The sequence below is a fragment of the Centroberyx affinis genome, unplaced genomic scaffold, assembly GCF_046629955.1.
Source record: "Centroberyx affinis isolate AG114_WGS23_722 - 3 ecotype Tasmania unplaced genomic scaffold, CSIRO-AGI_Caff_v1 ptg001190l_1, whole genome shotgun sequence".
NCBI classification, from domain to species: Eukaryota; Metazoa; Chordata; class Actinopteri; order Beryciformes; family Berycidae; genus Centroberyx; species Centroberyx affinis.
Window position 1 is genome coordinate 186,336 of NW_027279714.1, and position 17,153 is coordinate 203,488.

The following is a 17,153-nucleotide window of genomic DNA, read 5'->3' on the forward strand; positions in this document are numbered from 1 at the left end:
TACATAATTTCGGTATACATCAAAGCTTTCTATTAGGATTGTCAGGCTTTATGTGGGTTTTAAACAACAACAAACAAAAACCTCACAGGCTAATCAGGTCTGGTTGACAGTAAACAGCGTCTGTTTTGCTGTTAGCATTCAAACCTTTATACAAAACCACATGAGCAGCAGTAGTAAGAAGACCGGCACTCCACAGCTTTCTATTGCAGCAAAATCCTTGCAGATTTTATCACTTTAATTACAATGGAATACTTCCTGTGTAAGGTAGGGTGGCATTAGTGACCTTCATATCTGACATTAGTGGCTTTGCTTTTCCAGCTGAATTCAGGCTATCTCACTGTTATGACAGCTAAAAAGACATGGACAAAAATATAATTAAATATGCTTTCAAATACATAATATATGAAATACCGTTTCATATAGCTTTGAGGTTGTTCATATATTATATAAAACACAGTTTTTTTAATATCTATTCCAGACACCGATACAGCCTGATAAAATAAATTACTCCAGTGCTTTTCAAGTATTCAAAATGTATTCAGCTATTATTTTACCTTGGTCTGGCAAGCTTAGCAACTTGTACTTCACCAGTTTACTAACATTAACATTACTCAATAGTAGCTTGCAGTAAAGGCTGTGGTGGGATGTGGAGGAGACTGGCTCAGATCCTGGGCCTGCTGGTGTCCATACTGGGCTGGGGCTTGGTGGCCAGCACCCTCGCCATGGACCACTGGAGGTAGGCAAATAAGAGTAAGGGAGACAAAATTATAACTGGTGCAATGAACACAGACTGTGGGAGACAAATGTTTGGTTGGTAGAATCTAGTTGTACTTTCTAATTGAACTAATTGTACTTTCTATATCAAGGTTATTATTAAACTAAAGCAAAAACTAAGATGAAAACTAGGTGTTAAAAAACATTGTCGTAAACTGAAATACAAATGTTTTCAGTTTTTGTCTTTTAGTCTATGTGCAGGATAAAAAAAGCAAATTTTGAAGGGGTCCCAATGTGGTTCCATTTTTCCAAACAAATTTGGAAAAAGGTAAATCCATTTTTAAAAGAATTTCTGATTTATTGTTTTTATTACACAATATTCTTCTATCATTACACCTTTATTGTTTATTGTGGATGCCCATTATTCGAAGCACAAGCGACAGACTAGTCTTCCTGGGTTCCATTTTAAAATATCAATACAAAACAGTCAAAGTTAAACATGTAAAATTAGAATTACCAATTACAACAAGACAACTGTTACTACCATAATTACAATAAACTGTACAAACAAAAAGATACCTATCAACTATACTAAAACTAGAGCTGAAACTAAATTAAAGCTAAACTAAAACTATCACACCCACACTGAAAACTAACCAAACAAACTGAAATTCAAATAAAAATGGAAAACAATATAAAAACAAAAAACAATGAAAAATCCCAAACTATAATATGTACGTATGTACGTATTATGTGTTGATGGTAGCAGGTGAAAAGGGCCCAGAAAACAAAATGATAGAAGGGTTTGGCTTGGTGCAAATCAATAAAGACAAAAGGAGGTAAATATGTAAATGACAATAGAATATGGGAGCCAAAAGGGTATCTGATAAGATTAAACAATACTTAAGCCTCTCACACTGTCTATATCGTGTTAATTTGCCCTTTCAGGGAGCATCCAGTCCCTGTGAGCTCTGTGATTTACAGTTTTCATTCATGTTATGTATTTCTCTATTGGAGGGTGGCCCAGCTGGGGGGAGAAGGGGGCTCCTCTGTGGTAACGGCGGCCTGGTACTGGTCCAACCTGTGGAAGGACTGCTATGAAGACTCCACCACTGTGGTCAACTGTGTAGACTTCGGGGTGCTGTGGGCGGTGAAATGTGGGTACACCGACCAACAATCTCTAGTTCCTGTTGATTCTGTCTATAAATTGCTCCTTAAGAATAAGAATTTTAATAAGAACAGAATTCACTATTGTTTTAGAGATGATTTTATTTATAAATTAATGAAGTTATGACCGAAGGCACATTTTTGGATGGATTTATCAGTTGTTTGTGTGTGTGTGTACGTTATCCAGCATACATCCAGGCCGTACGGGGGCTCCTGATGATCGGCCTAGGCCTTGGGTTAGTAGGCACAGTGCTCACATTTTTTGGGATGGAGTGCACATACATCGGTGGAGGCCAGAGAACCAACGACAAGATGTTAATAACAGCGTCTGCTTTGCATTTGGTTGGCTGTGAGTATGATTTGTTAGCGTTTACGAAGCCTCAACTTTTGTGAAAGCAGTTTCAAGTTGGTTTGTCTTGTTTCTCATCTGTCACTGGCTTTCCCTCATGCAGGTGTTTCAGACATGGTTGGTTATTGTTTATACATAAACAGAGTCGCTGCAGCCATTTTACATGGCAAAGCAGACCCATCGAAACTGAGGTAATATTTGATCTCTGAAAACCTCTCATCAATATGTAAATGTGAATGAACGCAAGACAGTAGCCCATTTTAACTGTTACTATCTCTGTAGATATGATATTGGAACACCCCTCTACCTTGGGCTGGTGGGGAGTTTCCTCATTTTACTTGGTTGTACACTTCAGTGTGCCACTGCATGCAGAGTAACCCATCCAAAAAGGTTTGTTACTTAACTTGAAATGTCTCAACTATTAGTTCAACATACTCTGATGTGCCTGGAAATTTGAAAATTAAACTAGTATTCAGTATTTGCAAAGAAAGTAGAAGTACACTTACCAAAGACTCAAAAATATATTATATGTGTTATTTGCAGGAGAGAGTACTCTACCTGCTCCAGAAATCCCATGGTTCCCTTCATCAGAGACAAAGGAGCTTCCAGAGGAAATAACAGCCTCTATGGACAATGTTCACAGTCAAAAAGGGCAAATGGCGCCAACAACTTCTCTCCCTACAAGATGGCTATCGGCAATACTGTGATTGTGTAACACTGCAAAATTACATCATATAGTTTCAGTTCATGCTGCCACATATAATAGCAAGTATGTGTCTACTGGTTTGCATATTTAAAACATATTATAGTCTCTTGTCCAAAATAGGGTCCCCTCAGGGATGAATAGTAAATAATAAATAATGATAAAACTGTTAATGTCACTCTTTACTTTTCCATCCTCTCTGTCATTATATTACTAACTCTACCAAAAGGAAAGAGGAACTGACATGACTGTATGGTGTAGTTGTTTGTGTGTTTTTACTACAACAGAAGCAAAAACCAGCAAGACTCCATCCTTGGCAGCGTTTCCCCTGAGTCCTGGGAAAACAAGAGATGCTTACGTGGCAAAACTGTCTAAAAGATAAGCTCTGATGTAATCCTAACATCCACACCTATGCATCAGCGATGTGGTAGATAGAGCTTTGTTCCACAGTCAGAAGTTCTCAAAGCTGCAAGTTTACGCACTTTCTGTGCAGCAGATCTTTTTAGTTCTTCATTTCCATTAGATTTCAGAGAGTTTGGTTGTTCTGGAGTAAGATAGGGCACCAGACACCATGAAGTACAGGACAGTGATGATGTACATAGAGATCGGCTGCTTTGTGTCCTGTGTGGGCGGCTGGATCCTGGTGTGTTCTACTCTGCCCACAGAGTACTGGACCTTCTCTGAGGTGGGCAGCATTGTCCTGACCACCTCCAACTACTATTCCAACCTGTGGAAGGACTGCATCTCAGATACAACGGGGGTCTCTGACTGCAAGGACTATCCCTCCATGCTGGCCCTGCCTGGTAGGATATTCTGGTTTGGGTTTACCCTCAGCATCTTAGTGCTAACATCGCCTTAAACTTTATCTGAAAGAGTGAGGCTGTAATGATAGCATTAGCTTAACTGCATCTTGTGATTTTTCCAAGATCTCACTAGTAAAAGTTGCTGTGGTGTTTTAGGTTAAGTTCAGTGGGTAGCATCTCCAGCCAATCCATCTCTCTTCCAGCCTTCCTACATGCCTGCAGAGCCCTGGCAGTCTGTGCTGTCATCACCGGCTTCTTTGCAGGCGTCCTCACACTGGTAGGGATGAAATGCACTAAAATAGGCGGTTCAGAGATTGCCAATGCAAGGGTGACCTTTGCAGGTGGTGTAACCTACCTCGTTTCAGGTAAGAATTCTTTTAAAATTGTTTTCCAAGAATATTACATTATGTGTGAAATATACACTACACTGAGGATTCTTACAGGACTGTATATTCTCCTCTAGGATTCTGTGGTATGATCACCTACTCCTGGTGGGGCGGCAGAGTCATAACAGAATTTTTGGATCCAAATTTCAGGGCACAGAAGTGAGAACTTTTGCTTTTGAAATGAGTGAATTTTGCTAATGCTATGAATATAATGACAAGGTCTCTGTAAATAAAATTGATGAATGTATAAATGGAGAGGGTCACATCTGACCATGTCTGAGGGATAAAACAGTAAGAAAATAATTGCAGAAAATCAAAATGCTCCAACTCATTTATGTACATCAATAATTTCCTATTCAGATTTGAACTGGGAGCTGCAGTTTTCATTGGCTGGGGAGGCTCTATCCTTCTCATCGCTGGAGGGTCGGTGCTGAGCTACTTCTCTGGAAGAGAGGGTCTCCACTCAACGTAAATCTATCCAAAACCTCCCACATCACTCACACCTGTGCAATACCTTATATAATATTACCTATATCTATGGCCCTAACTATTCTGCCCTACAAAGCCAAAGAGCAGTAACTGCATGAATAGTGAAACTGAGAAAAAATACTTTAAAATTGATCTCCTGTTCCACCTAAAGTGATGTTGGTACAGAAGTGGACCGCACATTGTTAATAGCATTCTTGGGTATTATTGCTGATATGAAATCCAAACCTTACTCATTATCTTTGATTCTGAAAACACAAAAAGCAGTTACTGCTGTTCGATTTTGTAGGGAAGAATTTATTAATTGGGATAAATGTTGAATATTTTCCTCATGAATTCTTTCTATTCTCATATCAGTTCCCAGAAAAAGCCACGCAGGCCAGCATCCTATGCCACGGCCCGGACCAGACGAACCTACATGCTGCCAGCTTCCTCATCCAGAGTGACGCTGGTGCCACCGCTGTTCTACGAAGGCAGAAACAGCAGGAAGAGCAGGACAACTAGAGCTACATCAAAGACCAGCAGGACCTTCAGCAGGGACGACTTTGTCTGAGTCAAAGGGGAACTCAGAGCTGAGAAAGTGACTCAGTTACAAAGGCAAAGAAAGTCGTGCATGGCTGGAAATGTGAATCCTGTTATTATAGCAGAGCTTGGAGGTGTGTACAAAGGAAGAACTTGACATGTGAAAGAAAATCTTTCTTTGGTTGCCCTACTTGTAAATAAGAAATTTGTGTGGAGAGGAAACTTCTGTCTACAAACTTTTTAATGTGTTTTGATTGTAATTTGTGTTTTTTAACATCTTAATAATTAGTACGTATTCCACAAAGAAAATCTGTTAATGGCTGGATCTCAAAAATACATCTTTCAACACATGAAGGCTTTACAAATTGCAGGTACAAAAGTTGACACAAACAAACTACATACAGTACCTCATACAGTGTCTCAATTGGAGTGCATGCTTGATTCCCCACTTGCCACTACGTAACCTCAATGATTGCTCAATGATTGCTTGTTGGCTGGAGTGAGGTGACAGCATAGGGTGATAGGCTTATGGCCCAAACAGCCCCGGAGGTATATCCTCCATCTGTGTGAAAGTAGGATGGCTCTGCCATCAAGTGGTCACTACTGGAAACCGTTATCAACGGTATGCATTTACTTGTTCCCGTTTAGATTTGCCAGCTGTTTACCCCGGCTTTAGACTGTTTACTATTTTGCCTATTCTAAACTGTTATTCACCTGCTGTTTAACTGTCTGCCATTTAGATTCATTGTACTTTTATCCCTGTAGTCATTAAACAGTTGCACCAAACCAACTGCCAGTAGTAATTCTATTTGTGTGTGTCTATGGCTTAGACCGGGGCGTGGCCAGGAGCAGGGGGGACAGTTGTTATGTTGGGGGGGCGGTTCCCTTCCCAGTCACCTCCATGCTTGTGTCCTATGAATACTACACTTTACCTTTTGCCATGCGTGTGTTTTGATTTTGACCTTCATGTGTGGCCTTAAGGAATTCACTCCCTGGGATATCCCCTTAGTCACCCCTTCAAGCAACCAAACACCCCTCTTGACTGTTTTTTCCCCTCTGGAGCAGCTACCTCTTTTCTTAAATCTAAAGTTTGTTGAACTTTTAACCCTGTTAAATAAATTGTTTACTTTTTGTACCTTACACAATCATTTCAACCTCAGTTTTCCATCTTTCGACCTCATTACTTTGACCAGCTTCAACTCCCATGCTCACTCTTCATTGTATTAGAGTTCCAATCACAAAAGTTTACCTCAACGGAATTCATTTCTTCTCCAAATTACTGACCAGCTCATACTGTCAGGGAGGCAGACTGGTGGCTAGCAGGCCCAAAGCTAGCAAACCCAAAGCTAGCAAACTGGGAAACAGGCTGAAGACTAGCTGGCCGGTTGCTAGCACGCCAGGAAGCCGGCTGAGTCACATGGCGAGATGCAGGCTGGAAGCTAGCTGGCCGGTTGCTAGCAGACAAGGCTGCTTGATGGGCAAAGTAGGCAAACAGGGAAATGGTCTGTAACCCAATTGCAGAGGGAGGGGGTGTGTCTGCTGGGTCCATACTGATCAGTTCGTACTGTCAGGGAGGGCAGAGGCTAGGACCCAGATGCAGACAGTCGAGGCAGAGAGCTTTTCTGAAGCTAGAAGCTTTAATTGAAGAACTGAGACAGAGTACAAATCAGGAAATCTAAAAAGCAAAAAACCGCAACAGGCTGGCAAACAAAGGAAGACAAAAACCCAACCTGGCCAGCAACAAGGCAAGAAGATATTCACATGAAAACTGGTGGCAAGGCAGGTAACACGGGAACACAACAAGGACAGGTAACACAGGGAAACACAACAGGAACAAAGCAGGTAACTAAACAGACGAAATGACAAAGACTACAAGGAACCAAGACAAGATATACACACAGACTGATTACACAAATGAGGGACAGCTGGCTGGCAGGGGAAAGTCCGGGAGGTGATTGGCTCATGAGAGGCAGGAGAAAGCAGAACAAGGACACAAGGCTAATGGGCAGATGAGAGACACGTGTGGTGGAAGCAGGAGGGGGGAACAGGTGATGAGGGGAAGTCTGAGGACATCTGGAGGCTGGCAGGAGGATGGCAGGACTGGGGAGTGAAGGGAGAGATAGACCAGGACCAGGGGCAGAACATGCAGACAGGGGCAGCTCATGACACATCATGCTCCTCTACTCTCTCACTCTCAGTTATACCTTCTCATCAAAGGCCTCTAAGGTCAAGAAGCATCCTTACGACCCACCGTCTCACCCTCACTGTTTACTTTCCCTTTGCATCCACACTCTCTGTTCAGGGTACAGCTCTCTACAACTCGACCATACTCTGGAATCTATGTTCTTGTGTAGTGGGTCAGATATGAATAGCCAATGGAACATGACTTATGTAAGGTTGTAACCCATGACTGTTTAGATGGGAGGCCTAATTAAGCAAAGAGTTGGCAGCTGTGGCCTACTACAAGGAGGGCTGGTGTGTCTTGGCCTTTTTTCTCTTTTTAAAGGTGTAGCTCAAGGAAGGGGCAACACCGACCAAGACTCAGAGAGGAGATGGAGCTTCGGAGTGGGGAAGCATGTGGCAGCGGTGTACCCTAGCCAGTCTCTGACTGCACCGCCTGGAGCGCCATGGATTTCCAACCGGGTGGCTGAGCCACACCAGACGAACAAAGCTTGTTGAACCGGTGCTATGAGAGAGGAGGCCTCGCTGGATTGCCAGAGAGGGGTGAGGTTGTGACTCACCCCTTTCAGTTAAGTACCCTCTCCACAACACCCTCTCTACATTTATAGAGACACTTTGGCAGCGTTACATTTGGAATTGCTTGATGGGCCCGAGCGAAGGAACTATAGACACTGTTTTTGAGTAACCTGCCACGTCATTTTAGAATTTGGATTATATGTTTGTATATGTTTATTATGTCTAATAATTGAGCGAGCCAAACTCGCCCAACTTCCCCCTCGTTTCACGCAACAAGCCCTTACTACCAGTTCATCCCACTGCAATCAAAATTTTGATATACGTACTTTGAGCGTGCCGCATGAATTTTAAAAGCTTTGTATAAATTGGTATGAGAATGCCCTTTGAACAATAAGGTTCTGATTCACTTTGTTGGGTTGCAGTGATGCACTAGAGTGATATTTGCCATGTAACTATCCCTTTTTTCTTGAGTAATATTTTGCTAATAAGTCAGATTGATTGGCTAACTAGTATTGATAGAACTATCGTATTCTGGGACTTGTGAGCCACTATTCAGTACCATCTTGTGTAGAGGGAAATCTCTGGCATAGAGAGGTGACTGCTACTGCTCAGCCTGTGACTGCATCATCGGGTGTAGGTTTTGGGGTGGTGAATATTGTCTGCCATCTGAGATACAGAGTGTATTGACAAGCGTAATGGTGCATTTATCAATACACAGGATATTATGGTAATATCCCTTGTGCCATAATTCATGGTGAGCATTCATATGGAGGCCCAATTCAGAGTTTAACAGAATGATACACTACCATACCAATGAGTACCATAGAAAACATCAGGCTACATCGTCCTAAATCTACAGCACCATAAGACAGGCAGCAACATTCACCAGCTACCTACTCTAGTTTCAGGGTGGGTGAGTGTAGTCAAATCATTGGGGTTATCAAGTGGGCACCCTCCTTCCCTGATGTTTCGTTGAATTAGGCCCATGACACCTCAAGAAGGCTCAACAGCGTATTCCAGCGTCCCAGAAACACGTTAGACCCGCAAACGTAAGAACATCCCACAAATGTAATAAACCACAAACGTAATACAAATCTGCAGCTTTTAATGTAATAATCCCACTAACGTAATAAGTTTCCCACAAACGTAATAGCAGTTGCCTACCACAAACGTAATAACTATTACGTTTGCAGGGAATATTGTAAGCCAACATATGTATTTTGAACATACATACATGGACTACAGTTGAAAATTAGCCAGCTGGCTAACACTGGCACATTTACAGAAATGTTGATTAATGTGTGTTGTCCTTATAAATAAATAAACAAACAAACATACATACGTCTTTCAATCTTTGAAATAACAAAAACAAAACATTTCTAAAAACTTCTGAAAATTAAAGGCTTGCAAACAATTAATGACTAAATGAATCTGAATTACCCCGTATCTAACAGAAAATGTATAAAATAAAAGGATAAATAACATGTTACATTTACTTCCAAAAAAAGTCTTTCACCTTGTAGTGACCAAAAGTTAAGTGTGTCAGAGTCATCCAAGCTCTCTTCCACTTATTATTGTTTGAGAAAAGTTCTTTGATACGTTGCGCTAAACTGCTGTTCCGACCTGCTGCTTTGTACACTTTCAGAACACTGATATCTGTGTCATGATTTTTGTCTATATCAAGATGGTCAGACAACGGATGTCTGATATAGATTAAATATAGAAGATATCTATAGAAGATTGAAGATTAAAGATTCTATTCATTGTTAGCAAAAAGTTAGCATGTAGAAGTTAAACATATCTTTATAAAGAAAAAACGATTCTAAAAAATGAGTTTACTGGCTCCAAACAGGAATGAAAATGAGGTAGAATCATGTTCTGGGTAGAGTATCCCTTTAATGGGGATAAATAATATCCAGCTGTTACTGACAATCGATACTTTACATTCTTTACTTGTGCATAGTTTAATTGTATAGCAGGTGAGTTTGTACTGAAACTTTTGTATAGGGTTAAGTATGATTGGTTGTAAATCTTTCATTGCTAGAGTGACATGATACTGTTTTTGCCTCTCCTGAGATTTTTTACACTTTGTAATAAAACCTGGAATAAATCTGGAATTAATATGATGGGGTTTAATTGCTACAACATGTCATTGGCTGTTGAAGACATTTAGAGTTAGCAACTTGTATAAGCTGCAGATTTTGATTATATTAGTGATTTATTACATTTGTGGGAAGTTATTACAATTTTGAAAGCTGAAGATTTTCACCTTCCCGCAAACGTAACAAATCCCTGCAAACGTAATAGTTATTACGTTTGTGGGAAATGACGTATTACATTTGTGGTAGGCAACTGCTATTATGTTTGTGGGAAACTTATTACGTTAGTGGGATTATTACATTAAAAGCTGCAGATTTGTATTACGTTTGTGGTTTATTACGTTTGTGGGATGTTGTTACGTTTGCGGGTCTAACACAACCCCCCTCTTTGCCCAGACTCAGCAGACCCAAGTCTACTACACTACTGTTGCTGTCACCTGCACCTAGTTATCACACACTACCATCAATGTCCCTTTCTATTCAGAACATTAATTACACACTACATCTAAACCCTACCAAGTCACACATACTATGAAGTTTATATCCTACACTGCCCACGCAGAGAGCAGATACCTGACCAACTCAGCAGTCTGCATATCCACACTGTATTTGCGTAGGCAAAGCTAAGTCTGACTGGCCCTGCTGGCTTGTCTGGCAGCTTCTCATTGAATGCCAGGGCCCACTCAGTTGTCCAGCCACCCTCAATGTTTATATAAATCACACGATTAATCATAGGCCCCATTTGTGCGGGCTACAAAGTACGTAGAGATGAGGTTGAAAATTGGTCAAGTGGTCCTTTAAATGACTGAAATGCTATTTCAATATACCGTTGTGCCTGGAGATTTCAAAATGGAACTAGTATTCAGTATTTGCAAACAAAGTTGTAAGTAGACTTACAGTCTACTTTACAGTATGAAGTCAACGAACAAATATTTCACACTGAAATTATACTGAAATGACTGTATAGTGTAGTTGTTTGTGTCTTACTGCAATGGTAGCAAAAACCAGCAACACGTCATCCTTGACACAGTTTCCTATCCTCCTGACTCCTTGAAAATAAGATGCTTACTTGGCAAAACTGTTCAAGGGTGCAGTGCAAGGATGACCTAGTTTCAGGTAAGAATTTTTTTTTTTCATATTTTTCAACAATATTAAACATTATTGTTTTCTTTTCCATGTGTGAAATATACACTACACTGAAGATGCTTACAGTATGCCATATTTTCTTCTAGGATTCTGTGGTATGATCACCTACTCCTGGTGGGGCAACAGAGTTGTAACAGAATTTTTGGATCCAAATTTGAGGGCACAGAAGTGAGTGATTTTGCTTTTGAAATGAGTGCATTGAGTGCAACACTGAATAAAATTACAAGATCCCTGTAAATCAAATTTACATTTTTTAATTCTTGCAATAACTGATGGAGACAGATGCAACTGCATCTGAGGGATAAAATGATAATAAAACAATTGCAGAAAATCATATCGCCACAACTCATTTATATACATCAATAATTGCTGTTCAGATTTGAACTGGTAGCTGCAGTTTTCATTGGCTGGGGGGCTCTATCTTCTTTGCTGGAGGGTCGGTGCTGTGCTACTTCTCTGGAAGAGAGGTTCTTTAGTCAATGTAAATCAAAATGTCCCACTTCACTCAAACCTGTGCAATACCTTATATGATATTATCTATATCTTTGTCCCTGACTATTTTGCCCTACAAAGCAAAAGAACAGTAACTGCAGTAAAACTAGGTCAACAGTAAAAGTAGGTCATCATTTATCTCCAACTAAAGTAATGTTGGTGCAGAAGTGGAAGGTACATTGTTTAGTAGCATTCATGGGTATCATTTTTGCTGATAAGAGATGCTTACATCGCAAAAGTCTAAATGATATGCTCAGATATAAAACTAACATCCACACCACTGGCCTGACACCTGTACAACAGTAATGTGTTAGAGAGATCATCAGAAATTCTCAAAACTGGAACTCTTCCTGTACAGATCTTTTTAGCTTTTAATCTCCACCTCCAAGGTTTGGTTGTTTTGGAGTGAGATAGGGCACCAGACACCATGAAGTACAGGACAGTGGTGATGTACATCGAGATCGGCTGCTTTGTGTCCTGTCTGTGCGGCTGGTTCCTGGTGTGTTCCACTCTGCCCACAGAGTACTGGACCTTCTCTGAGATGAGCAGCATCGCCCTCACCACCCCTGTCTCCTACTCCAACCTGTGGAAGGACTGCATCATGGACAGCACGGGCGTCTCCGACTGCAAGAACTACCCCTCCATGCTGGCCCTGCCTGGTAGGATATTCTGGGTTGGGTTTACCCCTTAGCATTTAGCACTAACATCAACTTCATTCAGCTACTGTCTTAAAATGGAACAAATGATCTGTGGACTGTGTGCTTTGAGGAAAACCAGTACCTGGTTGTCTGAGATTGGTTTTGTTTTCTGAAAGAGCCCAGACGCCACTAGTAAAAGCTGCTGTGCTATTTTAAGTTACAGATCAGATTAGAGTTCCACGGTGAGGAAGATCATTTATTTGGATAATATAAAGACTGTGTGAGGCACTAGTTACTGGAGACTCATATAACTGCTTAGGCATCGTATTTAATACTCAAATCGCATATTTCATGGGATGTCTTTTGTCTCAAACCTTTTTAACTTTTACCTTTTCTGTAAAAATAATCATCTCAACAGAACTTTGTCAAACAAAGCAATCATTAGGCAGCATCTCCAGCCAATCCATAGTTTCATCTCTCTTCCAGCCTTCCTACATGCCTGCAGAGCCCTGGCAATCTGTGCTGTCATCACCGGCTTCTTTGCAGCAGTCCTCACACTGATAGGGATGAAATGCACTAAAATAGGCGGTTCAGAGATTGCCAATGCAAGGGTGACCTTTGCAGGTGGTGTAACCTACCTCGTTTCAGGTAAGAATGTTTTTTGATATTTTCCAAGAATATTAATCAGTGTTTTCTTGTCCATCTGTGAAATATACACTACACTGAAGATGCTTACAGTGTCATATTCTCTCCTAGGATTCTGTGGTATGATCACCTACTCCTGGTGGGGCAACAAAATCATAACAGAATTTTTGGATCCAAATTTCATGGCACTGAAGTGAGTACTTTTGCTTTTGAGTGTATTTTGCTAACACTATGAATATAATGACAAGGTCTCTGAAAATTAAGTTGATGAGATTATAAATGGAGAAGGTCAAATTTGACCACATCTGAGGGGTAAAACGCTAACAAAACAATAGCAGAAAATCAAAATGCTCCAACTCACTTATATACAGTAATTCAATAATTTCCTGTTCAGATTTGAACTGGGAGCTGCAGTTTTCATTGGCTGGGGAGGCTCTATCCTTCTCATCGCTGGAGGGTCGGTGCTGAGCTACTTCTCTGGAAGAGAGGGTCTCCACTCAACGTAAATCTATCCAAAACCTCCCACATCACTCACACCTGTGCAATACCTTATATAATATTACCTATATCTATGGCCCTAACTATTCTGCCCTACAAAGCCAAAGAGCAGTACCTGCATGAATAGTGAAACTGAGAAAAATGTATTCATTCATTTCATTTATCTCCTTTCCCACCTAAAGTGATGTTGGTACAGAAGTGGACCGCACATTGTTAATAGCATTCTTGGGTATTTTTGCTGATATGAAATCCAAATCTTACTTGCTGTTCTAGTTAACAACAGATGGTGCAATCCTGGTCACATTACGATCAAGGAACGTATTTGTTGCCCGGACATTGAACTGTTAGCCGTGGGACTCCGGCCGTATTATTTGCCCAGGGAAATGTCACATGTCATCATGGTGGCTGTTTACATCCCCCCCTCTGCCAACCCGACGTCGGCGTGTAACATCATTCACACCGCCATAGCTCGACTCCAGACTCAGCACCCGAGTGCTCTCATAGCAATCTCGGGTGACTTCAACCATGTCACCATGGCAACAACCTTGCCCAACTTCACCCAGTATGTGAGCTGTCCAACCAGAGAGGAGAGGACGCTGGACTTGTTGTATGCTAACGTGAAGGATGCATACAGCTCTTCTCCCCTCCCCCCCCTGGGTAGGTCAGACCACAACCTTGTGCACCTCAACCCCTGCTATGTGCCTCTGGTGAAAAGACAGCCTGCGACCACAAGGACAGTGAGGAGATGGTCGGAGGAGGCCTATGAGACACTTCAGGGCTGTTTTGAGGTGACAGACTGGCAGGCACTCTGTGAGACGCATGGAGAGGACATTGATGGGCTCACAGAGTGTATAACAGACTACATTAACTTCTGTGTGGATTGCACTGTCCCAGCACAGACTGTCCATTGTTATCCAAATAACAAGCCATGGGTAACAAAGGAAATCAAAGCCATCCTCAACACAAAGAAAAGGGCTTTCAGAGCTGGCAATAGGGAAGAGGTGAGAACAATCCAAAGTCACCTGAAAGGGAAGATCCGGGAGGCTAAAGAGAAGTACAGGAGGAAGCTGGAGCAGAAACTCCAGCAGAACAACATGAGAGAGGTCTGGAGCGGCATGAAGACCATCACTGGTTTCAGGCCGACTGGCGGCAGAGGGGCTGAGGGCGGCTCGGACAGAGCCAACGAACTTAATCTGTTCTTCAACAGATTTGACACAGTGACCCCTGCCCAGCCCCCCCTTGACTCATCTGTCGTCTGCCTCCAACCAACATCTACTCAATCGCCCCCCCCTCCCCCCTCCTACAGCCCCCCATCCTCCACTGAGGGTCCCACTTCCCCCCCCTCTGGCTCCCAGACTGACTGCCCTCTCCAACCTGACAACTCCACCCCTCCCCCTCCCCTACCTGTAACCTCTACAGTGTGCTTCACAGCTGACCATGTAAGAAGACAGCTGATGAGACTCCACTCAAGCAAGGCTGCAGGCCCTGATGGTGTCAGCCCCAGGGTGCTCAAAGCCTGTGCCCCCCAGCTATGTGGAGTACTTCACCATGTCTTCAACATGAGCCTGAGTCTTCAAAGGGTCCCCGTGCTGTGGAAGACGTCCTGCCTCGTTCCTGTGCCGAAGACGCCGCGTCCCGCTGGCTCCAAGGACTACAGACCGGTGGCATTGACCTCCCACATCATGAAGACCCTGGAGAGACTTGTCCTGGAACAGCTCCGACCCATGGTCAAGCCACTCTTGGACCCCCTCCAGTTCGCCTACCAGCCCCGACTTGGAGTTGAGGACGCCGTCATCTACCTGCTAAACCGCGTCTACGCCCACCTGGACAAACCGGCGAGCACGGTGAGGATCATGTTTTTTGACTTCTCCAGTGCTTTCAACACCATCCGGCCGGCTCTACTTGGTGAGAAGCTGACAGCGATGCAGGTGGATGCCCCCCTCGTGTCCTGGATTGTCAACTACCTGACTGGCAGACCGCAGTATGTGCGCTTGCAACACTGTGTGTCAGACAGAGTGGTCAGCAACACTGGGGCCCCGCAGGGGACAGTCCTATCTCCCTTCCTCTTCACCCTCTACACCACGGACTTCAACTACAACACAGAGTCCTGCCATCTTCAGAAGTTCTCTGATGACTCTGCTATAGTTGGATGTATCAGCAAGGGTGAGGAGGCTGAGTATAGGGCTGTGGTGGGAAACTTTGTCACATGGTGTGAGCAGAACCATCTGCAGCTCAACGTGGCAAAGACTAAGGAGCTGGTTGTGGATCTGAGGAGGGCCAAGACACCGGTGACCCCTGTTTCCATCGAGGGGGTCAGTGTGGACACTGTGGAGGACTACAAGTACCTGGGAGTGTACATTGACAATAAACTGAACTGGGCTAAGAACACTGAAGCTCTCTACAAGAAGGGCCAGAGCCGTCTCTACTTTCTGAGGAGGCTGAGGTCCTTCAACATCTGCCGGACAATGCTGAGGATGTTTTATGAGTCTGTGGTGGCCAGTGCTCTCCTGTTTGCTGTGGTGTGCTGGGGCAGCAGGTTGAGGGCAGCAGACGCCAACAGACTCAACAAACTGATCCGCAAGGCCAGTGACGTTGTGGGGGTGGAGCTGGACTCTCTGGTGGCAGTGTCACAGAGGAGGATGCTGTCCAAGTTACATGGCATCTTGGACAATGTCTCCCACCCGCTCCATGACTTGCTGGTCAAGCACAGGAGCACATTCAGTGCAAGACTCATTCCACCGAGATGCACCACAGAGCGCCACAGGAACTCATTCCTGCCTGTGGCCATCAAACTTTTCAACTCCTCCCTCAGAGTGTCAGACACTCTGAGTCAGAAGACTGGCTCTTGAACTTATTTCATCCTGTCAGCAGTTACAACCCATAACTTATAACTTATATCTAACTGTGCAATACCAATTTTTTTTGTGCAATAATTCAACTGCAATAATTCAACTGTGCAATACTTATTAATTATTTAATTATTTACACTGGTGTATGTATATATTGGAGTATGATGCATATTGTACATAATTCTTATTTCTCTTATTTCTATATTATTATTATTATTTTTATTTTTATTCTCATTGTTATATATTGTAGTATAATGCACATATTTTACATATTTCTTACTTTCGTATTTCTATTTTTCTTATAATTTCTTATAATTTCTCTACGCTTGTATATATTCACTTCTACAATGTGAGCAGCTGCAATGTAACCCAATTTCCCCTCGGGGATCAATAAAGTATTTCTGATTCTGATTCTGATTCTGATTCTGATTATCTTTGATTTTGAAAACACTCAAAAAGCAGTTACTGTTGTTCGATTTTGTAGGGCAGCATTTATTAATTGGGATAAATGTTGAATATTTCCCTCATGAATTCTTTCTATTCTCATATCAGTTCCCAGAAAAAGCCACGCAGGCCAGCATCCTATGCCACGGCCCGGACCAGACGAACCTACATGCTGCCAGCTTCCTCATCCAGAGTGACGCTGGTGCCACCGCTGTTCTACGAAGGCAGAAACAGCAGGAAGAGCAGGACAACTAGAGCTACATCAAAGACCAGCAGGACCTTCAGCAGGGACGACTTCGTCTGAACCAAAGGGGAACTCGGAGCTGAGGAAGTGGCTCAGTTACAAAGGAAAAGACTTAAACAAGTTGAGCATGGCTGGAAATTTGAATCCTGTATTAAAGCAGAGCTTGGAGGTGTGCACAAAGGAAGAAAGGATAACTTGACATGTGAAAAAAATAGTTCTTTAGTTGTCTTGCTTGTTGTAAATAAGAAATTTGTATGGAGAGGAAACCTGT

The 17,153-nt window shown here is 42.5% G+C and overlaps 3 protein-coding genes across 5 annotated transcripts; all 3 read left to right on the forward strand.

The window, feature by feature from the left end:
• The first annotated feature begins 150 nt into the window (after nucleotides 1-150).
• LOC139648308 (claudin-10-like) lies at nucleotides 151-3,283 on the forward strand. Of its 3 annotated transcripts, XR_011695570.1 has the most exons (8): nucleotides 151-264; nucleotides 619-736; nucleotides 1,732-1,871; nucleotides 2,069-2,230; nucleotides 2,334-2,421; nucleotides 2,513-2,620; nucleotides 2,774-2,999; nucleotides 3,221-3,283. XR_011695570.1 is itself a non-coding variant. In XM_071524385.1 (7 exons), the coding sequence occupies exons 2-7, from the start codon at nucleotides 645-647 to the stop codon at nucleotides 2,943-2,945; spliced, it is 762 nt and encodes a 253-aa protein (XP_071380486.1). In that variant the 5' UTR covers nucleotides 151-264; nucleotides 619-644; the 3' UTR covers nucleotides 2,946-3,207. The 3 variants fall into 3 exon arrangements, 2 of the variants coding, with proteins under 2 accessions (XP_071380486.1, XP_071380487.1); XM_071524385.1 differs by lacking the exon at nucleotides 3,221-3,283 and having other exon boundaries at nucleotides 2,774-3,207; XM_071524386.1 differs by lacking the exon at nucleotides 3,221-3,283 and having other exon boundaries at nucleotides 247-264; nucleotides 622-736; nucleotides 2,774-3,207.
• LOC139648307 (claudin-10-like) lies at nucleotides 3,276-5,920 on the forward strand. The gene is made up of 5 exons (XM_071524384.1): nucleotides 3,276-3,736; nucleotides 3,940-4,101; nucleotides 4,200-4,281; nucleotides 4,483-4,590; nucleotides 4,966-5,920. Exons 1-5 carry the CDS (start codon nucleotides 3,505-3,507, stop codon nucleotides 5,159-5,161), a joined length of 780 nt encoding a protein of 259 aa, XP_071380485.1. The 5' UTR covers nucleotides 3,276-3,504; the 3' UTR covers nucleotides 5,162-5,920.
• Nucleotides 5,921-11,991: 6,071 nt separating this feature from the next.
• Nucleotides 11,992-17,105, forward strand: cldn10d (claudin 10d). The gene is made up of 5 exons (XM_071524382.1): nucleotides 11,992-12,223; nucleotides 12,689-12,850; nucleotides 12,959-13,040; nucleotides 13,242-13,349; nucleotides 16,747-17,105. The coding sequence occupies exons 1-5, from the start codon at nucleotides 11,992-11,994 to the stop codon at nucleotides 16,940-16,942; spliced, it is 780 nt and encodes a 259-aa protein (XP_071380483.1). The 3' UTR covers nucleotides 16,943-17,105.
• The last annotated feature ends 48 nt before the right edge of the window (nucleotides 17,106-17,153 follow it).

Coding starts and splice junctions, on each gene's coding strand:
- cldn10d (XM_071524382.1), top strand. CDS start 11,992: ATGAAGTACAGGACAGTGGTGATGTACATCGAGATCGGCTGCTTTGTG. Junction 12,224..12,688: donor CTCCATGCTGGCCCTGCCTG/GTAGGATATTCT, acceptor TCTCTCTTCCAG/CCTTCCTACATGCCTGCAGA. Junction 12,851..12,958: donor TGTAACCTACCTCGTTTCAG/GTAAGAATGTTT, acceptor ATTCTCTCCTAG/GATTCTGTGGTATGATCACC.
- LOC139648308 (XM_071524385.1), top strand. CDS start 645: ATGTGGAGGAGACTGGCTCAGATCCTGGGCCTGCTGGTGTCCATACTG. Junction 2,231..2,333: donor TGCTTTGCATTTGGTTGGCT/GTGAGTATGATT, acceptor TCCCTCATGCAG/GTGTTTCAGACATGGTTGGT. Junction 2,422..2,512: donor GCAGACCCATCGAAACTGAG/GTAATATTTGAT, acceptor CTATCTCTGTAG/ATATGATATTGGAACACCCC.
- LOC139648307 (XM_071524384.1), top strand. CDS start 3,505: ATGAAGTACAGGACAGTGATGATGTACATAGAGATCGGCTGCTTTGTG. Junction 4,102..4,199: donor TGTAACCTACCTCGTTTCAG/GTAAGAATTCTT, acceptor ATTCTCCTCTAG/GATTCTGTGGTATGATCACC. Junction 4,282..4,482: donor CCAAATTTCAGGGCACAGAA/GTGAGAACTTTT, acceptor TTTCCTATTCAG/ATTTGAACTGGGAGCTGCAG.